This window comes from Vombatus ursinus, unplaced genomic scaffold, assembly GCF_900497805.2.
Source record: "Vombatus ursinus unplaced genomic scaffold, bare-nosed wombat genome assembly UNPS02009975.1, whole genome shotgun sequence".
In the NCBI taxonomy this organism is placed as follows: domain Eukaryota; kingdom Metazoa; phylum Chordata; class Mammalia; order Diprotodontia; family Vombatidae; genus Vombatus; species Vombatus ursinus.
Window position 1 is genome coordinate 7,293,783 of NW_020949753.1, and position 7,691 is coordinate 7,301,473.

The following is a 7,691-nucleotide window of genomic DNA, read 5'->3' on the forward strand; positions in this document are numbered from 1 at the left end:
TGACTCACGATTTATTTACAAAGAGCCTTCAACACGTTACTTTAGTTCCAACTGCAGTTTGTGGCTGAGAACCGCTCCCTCTTCCCATCCCGTCCTGCAGCTGGCACGACTCGCTGGTCCCCAGAAGAAGGACCCGGGCGCTGTGGGCGGCTCCCCTACAATAACAACAATTCCTTCCCCCACTCCCTCCCTGCTTGCCGGCAACAAACAGTAGTAAGAGCCTGGGGCAGGGCGCGGGGGCGGGGAGCCGCAGGGTGGGAGAGAAAGGTCTAGAGGGTGATTGGGGGGCTTGGTTCGGTGTATTTGTTTATTTGCTTTGCGTGTTTTGATGTCTCCGAGTCTCTTCCCGTCACTTATAGAGTTTAGAAAAATATACATATACATCTCAGAAAATAGCAAATGTCCTCCCTTAACCGGGGTTGAGTCCTCAGTGCTCTTGGGAGGGTTGGGGAGGGTGAGGACTTGGGGTGGCAAAGCGAGGACACTGGGCCGGGTCCCATCCTCTCTGCCCTTCTGCTAGCCTGCCAGGCTAGCTCCACCCTGGCCGAAGTGGGTGGGAGGTTCTAGGAGCATCCGTTGGTTTATGAGTGTGTGCGTTGGGTGTGCGGTGAGTGCGCTGCGGGCTGGCTGTCTCACCACTAGGGACGGGACAGGATGAGATTGGGCCGGGCCGGGCCGGGCCGGGCCGGGGGGGGAGTGAGGGGATGAGGTGGCTTTGGGGCAGGGCGGCTTTAAGAGGAGTTTTCGTTCTCTGACGTGTGCACGAGCAGGCTGCTGCCGCCAGACTTGTGTTTCTTGAGCAGCTGGGTGATTTTCTCGTCGTCGGAGTTGGGGTCCAGAGGCTTGTTATAGTCATCGTCTTCCTCCTCGTTCTCCGAGGCCCCCTTGAGCCGCTCCGTTTCGGAGTCCTGCTTCTTCTTGGCTGTGGCCATCTCAGCCGCGTGTTTCTTCCTCCACTTGGTCCGACGGTTCTGGAACCAAACCTGCAGGGCCGGCCGGGAGCAGGGAGGAGGAGGAGGAGAAGCATGGGTCCCAAGTTTTACCGCAGACAGCAGAACAGCCGGTGGAGAAAAGCGGGGCGGATGGTGACAAGAGAGAGGGAAAGGGAATGAGAGAGAATAGTAAGGTTTCCAGTGCAGTTTGTCACTCCCAGAGTCACCCACTGACATTCAGCCACCCCTTCCTCTAGAAAGCTAACTCATTTTGCCCGACAGTCTGTCCCAGTTCTTTGGAGTCATTAGTACAAACTCAGAGCGGTTGTCAAGGCTAAGAAATGTACGGCTGTTGATCCTGTCATCGAGTGATGGTTCAGAAGACTAAAACTAAAATTAGGTGACTTGAAAAAAATATGCAGTGAGAGAGAGAGAGAGATGCTGAATCCCCTCCCTAATTGAATGAAAAAAAAAAAACTTTCTTCCTCCATTTCACTCCAACGTTTTGTTGGTATTTGTAATTGTTCTGTCATATATATGCCTTTACTTATTTTTCTTTATTTTCTTATGTGGAGGAATTCCAAAACATCCTCAAAAGTTCGTATTGGAGGGAAGAGGGAGCTCTTAAATAGTTCACTACAGTTTTTCTTCTCCCTCTTTTCCCATTTAGACCTAAAGCTGTTTAATTTGTCTAATCGCAGGACTGATGACCCATCCTCTGACTATGTAAATTGCTCTCCTCCCCTTCGCCAGAATTTAATAAATGTGTCCGTTTGGTCGCTATTCTAAAATGCAAAGTAAAAGCTTCTGCTAAATCCCCAAAGTAACCCATATAAATATGCCAATTTATTCATTTCTCTGCACAGAGAAGTTCAGGACACCCCTCCCCCCCCAAAAACAACCTAGTGTAGTTTTACTTCTAGTAAGATTTTTAAAATGTGAGATTTGCTGCTTAAGACTGTGTTTTAAAATTAACAAATTTTTCAAATAAAATAGATCCATCTAGAAAATGACTATATGGTATCAACTTATCATTTTGATATTGTTGAACAATTAAAAAAAAAACCTAAAGGTGTTCGATTGCTAGACAGGAATTTTTCACCAAATACATGACACGATCCTGGATGAATATATTTTCATCTGAGCCATCAGCAATATGCAATAAATTATAGTGGGGCCTGTGAATTGGCCTCTCTTTATGTTTTCCCATCCGTTATGTATTTTATTCCAAGGAGCAGAATTGTGAGGAGAGGGGCTGTGATTTTCATTGTATTGGTAACAATAATTCACTCCTAGCTATTTAGATGGATTTACAGTGACAAATGAGGATCTCCAGGCAACAGTGGTATGGAGGTGAACCAACCTCCAAGTGTAAAAATACATTTTGAGGTAGAAAGTAGGCTGAACTAATATCCAAAGACAAATGTGCTATTTAAAATTAGTTTCTAATAGTGCTTGCTGAATTTTTTTAAAGCACTGCTGAATGACAACATTAGCTAATATTAATGATGTTTGGAGTTCTAATTTAGGGAATAGCCCACAAAATCAATTAAAACAGAGCAACTTGGCAAGGCTCAGAATAAACACACATCCAAAAAGAGGTCAGATACAACAAACCAGAAAAGGAGTGTAAAGGAAAATAAACTTGAAACCTAGTAGCCATAATAATTACTCTGTACAATCTAAGTCAATGGGCCACCTCTTTCCCAGTCTCCCCCCCCCCCAATTTCTAAAATTGAAACAGCTAGAAAAGAGAGCAATTTGAAGCCCAGGAGTAAGGCCAGAATTCTTTTGACTGTAGTTAGAATCGTTTTGCTTTTAAAGATACTGCCAGAAGATAATACAGAGATTATAACACACAAAGATAAAATTGATTCCGGTAGATAGAAAATAATTTCCCTGAACTACTAGCTTTTTCTCTCTAAACTCAATATAGTCTCAGTCTTTCATATTACCTTCACTGCTCATCATAAACATGCAAGTCTTGTAGTAAACTCACATATACACAACAGCTATTACTGTTAAAATTATGGTTCTGCACACACTGCAATGTGTACTCCAAGAATAAAACACTGGGAAGGACAAGCTTATAGGAAGCACAAGGTGCCTGATCATCAAAAGTACCAGAAAGCTTTATAGAGGGAATAAAAAGGAGCTTATCTAAAAATAAGCAGTACAGATATTTTGGTAATGCCTTGATTCCCCCTCTTTATGGGATGTTTACTGATATCCAGACTAACCTTATTTTAAAGGCACAGGTTGGGTTCTTTTTTGTTTATCAGTTGTTTTTAAAGACAGAACTGCTTTGTAACATCTTTATGCAGACTATTTTTTTTTTTTGCTAATTTCCCCTTTTTTTACTACAGTCTCTTCCATGCTCAAGGCCACAACCTTCCAGTAAAGTTCGACTCCAGAAGCTCACCTTGACTTGACTCTCCGTCATCCCCAGAGAATAAGCCAGCCTTGCTCTTTCGGGTCCTGCCAAGTATTTCGTTTGCTCAAAAGTCTTTTCGAGAGCAAAAATCTGCTGTCCTGAGAACGTGGGTCTTGTATGCTTCCTCTTCCCATCTTTGTCCAGCAAAATTGAACTTTGATCTGACATAATGGATGGGAAAGGATGAAGACAGGAGATTAAATGTGACTGAACTTTCAAAAAAAAAAAAAAACTTTTTTTCTCCTGGGAAAGTAAACCTTGTTCTGTCACAGGAAAAATTTCCTGGAGTAGAGTCACAGATAGTGATTATGGCCACAATATGTTTCCATTAACTGCTTTGATACAGTTTTATTTTTATAATATTTGTCAACTTGCTCACTGACAAATCAAATTGAACAAGGGCAAAGGATTGTTTTTCATTGTGGAAAGTTTGTCTGAGCCAAATTGGAAAAGATACAATCAATTAAGGAGAAATTGTGGCCAAAAGCCTCTCTAATCTTTTATTATACATATTTTTCTGCCTTCAATTTATCCTGGAAAATGAATAGAAATAATAAGCAACGTGATTTTGTGTTTTCATTACAAAGAAATGCTTTTTAGTGGAAAAAGCCTTAGACTAAGGGTATGGAAACTGGTAGGCTAGGATCACCTTTGCCACTTATTAGCCTGAGATCTTGGACAAATCACTGGATCTCAATGGGCCTCTATTGCCTTAACTGTAAAATAAGAGGGTTGGTTTGGATCAAGGATTCTTAACCTTTTTGTGTCCTGGACCTCGAAGAAGACTATGAAAACCTTCTTAGAATAATGTTTTTAAATGAATAAAGTGAAATACCTAAGATTACAAAGGAAACAAATTATGTTGAAATTCAGATATTAAAATATTTTTTTAAAAAAAGCAAGTTCTAAGAACCCTTGTACTAATTTCTGAGATCTTTTCCAGCTATACATCTATATTTCTATATACTGCATCATCCAAAGAAACCTGTAACTTCTGTCGTTCGCACTGAGGGTTTGATTTGTTTTTGTTGTTAACAATGTCTTTAAAAAAATCAAACTGCCGGCACGACTTGGACCTCCCTCTAGACCTCTCTCCATCATTTCTACCTACTTCCAACTCTGCAGCTTTTTTCTAAAGTGTTATCTCCTCAGCTCTTGCAACCTACAAACGTGTATTCAGCCTCACAAAAAGAACCGGGAACGCTCGAGAACTAACTAACTTAGTTGAGTCAGACAAAATAAAATTAAAGAAGAATGAAAAAGGACGTTTTCACTGGGGACACAAAAATCATACGGAAAGCCTAGAGCCTCTCCCGGACTTAGGGAGGGAAAAGTCAAATGTGAAAGCGCGGGGGCGGGGGGGGGGGGGGGGGGGGGGGGAGAAGGATAGCGAGAGGCAGGAGACAGTTTTTTTCCAAGGGAAATCCTTGGGGACTAGGTTGTTTCTTCCTCGTGTTTCTCGCTTGTTATTCTCTCCTGCCCCTGCAACCTTATCCCCATTCTTGTCTTGGAAAGTTGGGGATTTACACTCCCCTTTATGAAAACAATGGTTAACTGATTTGTGTGGAAACCAGAAGGGGGAAGGGGGAAAAAAAAAGCGTGCAAGCGAATCTACCGAATAGCACTTGTAGACTGGAGATATAAGTGAACAGAGCAATGTCCTAAGTGGCTGGCTGGAGAGGGGAAACACTAGAACCAAAGGGCTGTCCTCGATTTAACCATTATTGCCTTCCTCTGAGAGTGGCTAGTAGGTCAACAATGGACTCGCTGGTGGCCAAATTTACCCAAGGCGAGAGAGGGGCGGGGAGGTGAAGGAAGAATAAAATGACACCGTGGTTTACATGCAAATAAACACATTCCTCGCTGGGGCCTTCGGTGCAGTCCAACTTAGTGAACTCTTTTGCAGTTCAGTCCCCTGCCCACCCACCCCCACCTCCCACCAAGGGCCTTCCAAGAAGGGGACTGGGAGGAGTCCTAAACCCGCCATCAGAACCACAGGCGAAGGCTGCCTCTGACTAAGGGTTGATCAGGTCTTCCACTCCCTGCCCACCCAAGGAGTGTCCATAACCAGGCAGAACTTGAGCGACCCGGAGGGGAGCGAACTCGTAGGTTATACGGCTAACCACAGCCGAAAAGCAGTGCTATACCTATAGCTGCTGTTTTTCCCATTTAACACCCCCCTCCCAGGGCGTCGCCCTCTCTGCCACCCACAAGCACACACACCTGCTTCTCGAGATTCACCTCCAGTCAGAGGTGAGGGTGCGAGAAAGTAACCACAGCGGCTCAGAAAGTCGGGAGCCTTGTTTCAACCCTTCCCCACTCCCCGCCCGGCTCCCATTCCAATTCCCCAGCCTAAGCCTAAGCTAGGGTCCTTATTCCCCGGCCAGACTGCACAAAGTGCGACCATGAGCGGGGTGGGGAGGATGGATATGGGAATGAGACAGAAAATTGTACGTGTATGGGGCAGAGAAGGAAAACACAGGGAGGCGATACTCACGAGGGCTGCAAGCAAGCCGGGCATCTCTCCACGGAGGACTCTGCATCACCCCGGGCCAGAAGATGGGGGTCCGGCCAGGCAGCTCCGCCAGGGGCTTGGGGTACCTGCCAACAGCCGCCACTGCGGCGGCACTGGGGCTGAAGTAGAGGCCAGGGGGAGGCGGCGGGGGGCTGAGGCTACTGAAGCGAGGCAGGCCGGCCAGGAGCCCCGCCGGGGAAGAGGCGGCTGCAGCTGCAGCTGCAGCGGCGGCAGCGGCTGCTGCCGAGGACGAGGAGGAAGAGGAGGAGGAGGCAGAGGAGGCAGAAGAGGAGGCAGAGGAGGAGGAAGAAGAGGAGGAGCCGGAGGGCGAGGCAGAGGGCAGGGAGGCCCCGGAGGTCAGGGGCATGGAGGGCCGGCTCAGGATGTCGTTGATGCCGTGCGGGGTGGCAGCCGAGAGCTGCTGAGGGGGGCTGCCCAGAGACGAGAGCCCCCCCGAGGCGGGGGGTTTGAGGCCGGCGGGGTTATGGGCGCCCAAGGGTGGGGAGGGCGAGGAGGACGACGAAGACGACGACGAGGAGGAAGGGGAAGAGGAAGCCGGGGGCCCCGTCGGCAGCGGTGGGTAGGCGGCCGGGTATAGCGGGGTCTTCATCTCAGCCATGCTGTGCAGGGCAGCCAAGGGCGGGCTGCTCAGCAGGAACGCGCTCTGCCGGGTGCCCTCCATAGGCCCCACAGCTAACATCCCACAGCCGAGCGCGGAGGCCGGACCCACAGGCTCACAGGGTAGCGTGGAGCCAAGAATCCGAGGGGCCCTACGGGCTGGGGGCGCCTCGGAGGGTCGGGCAGAGGGCTGGGGCCGGGGGAAGGGCTGGAGTCCCTCCTTCCTGGCCAAGTCTGGTGGAGCTGATCCCGAAACTCCGAGGAGGAGAGGGAAGAAAGCCCCAGGCTGCTGAGCCCACCCCAAGCTACTAAGGGCCCGGTAGTGCAGGGGGAGGGGGCACCCTTACAAAAAGGGGAAAATAAAATCACTCTTCCCCAAGTAGCTTCTCTCTCTCTCTCTCTCTAGGTCTGTCTCTGTGTCTGTCTCTCTCTCTCTGTGTTTCTGTCTCTCTCTGTCTCTGTCTCCCTTTCTCTCTCTCTCTCTCTCTCTCTCTCTCTCTCTCTCTCTCTCTTAATTTTCTTGAGTAAAGAGGAGGAAGAGGAGGTTAGGGATCAAGTTATTTTGCCCTGGCCGGAGCTCCTTTCTTGGGTCTCTTGATTTCTCGCTCTTCTTTCCGCAGACACCGAGGCTCAAAATTCGTTTTTTCTCATCTTCCTCTGGAGAGACGCCAACAAAAACCTAGTTACCGCTAGTTGAGTACAAAGTTAGAGCCCCGGAGATTCCGCTTTGATGTTAGAAATGGAAATGGGGGCGGGGAGCTCTTTCTCTTTCCTTCGCAAGGTTCAAAGCGTCCCTTTATTAAACCAGTTAACTACGAGTTGTCTTCAGGTACTGCCACCCCGTGCGCGGTGTTGTTAATCTGCCCTTGGTACGCGCTGTCTTGCAGCAGATGAATCAAGGGCTAAGTGGGATTCAGCCTCTCGGTGTGGTTCCGGGATTTCAGCTCTATTCTAGGCAAGTACCAGGAGGCAGTAAAAACCAAGACGACCACTTTTCCACGGCTTCAACACCTTGCCATGTCCTCGCTTTCTTGGTGTTCGGTAGCAGAAAGCTTCGATCTCTTTTTGAAAAGAAAAGGAAAGAAACAAAAGAAAAGAAACAAAAAAAACCCACCCTCAATAATACTGGGATAAAAGAATAAAAAGGGGAAAGTTTGGAGATTTCAGTTACAGCCTAGGTCCTTGCTGTTGG

General features: G+C 47.6%; 1 protein-coding gene across 1 annotated transcript; it reads right to left on the minus strand.

Annotated features, from left to right (window-relative positions):
- Positions 1-731: 731 nt before the first annotated feature.
- On the minus strand, positions 732-6,581 carry NKX6-1 (NK6 homeobox 1). The gene is made up of 3 exons (XM_027853343.1): positions 5,864-6,581; positions 3,355-3,527; positions 732-983 (listed from the first exon to the last, which is right to left on the minus strand). The coding sequence occupies exons 1-3, from the start codon at positions 6,579-6,581 to the stop codon at positions 732-734; spliced, it is 1,143 nt and encodes a 380-aa protein (XP_027709144.1).
- Positions 6,582-7,691: the final 1,110 nt, after the last annotated feature.

What these genes read in the sequence shown, in the direction of transcription:
- NKX6-1 (XM_027853343.1), bottom strand. Translation starts at nt 6,581, where the DNA reads ATGTTAGCTGTGGGGCCTATGGAGGGCACCCGGCAGAGCGCGTTCCTG. An exon ending in CCGGCTTGCTTGCAGCCCTC is followed by an intron (nt 3,528 to 5,863) that starts GTGAGTATCGCC and finishes CCATTATGTCAG; the next exon opens with ATCAAAGTTCAATTTTGCTG. An exon ending in TGACGGAGAGTCAAGTCAAG is followed by an intron (nt 984 to 3,354) that starts GTGAGCTTCTGG and finishes CCGGCCCTGCAG; the next exon opens with GTTTGGTTCCAGAACCGTCG.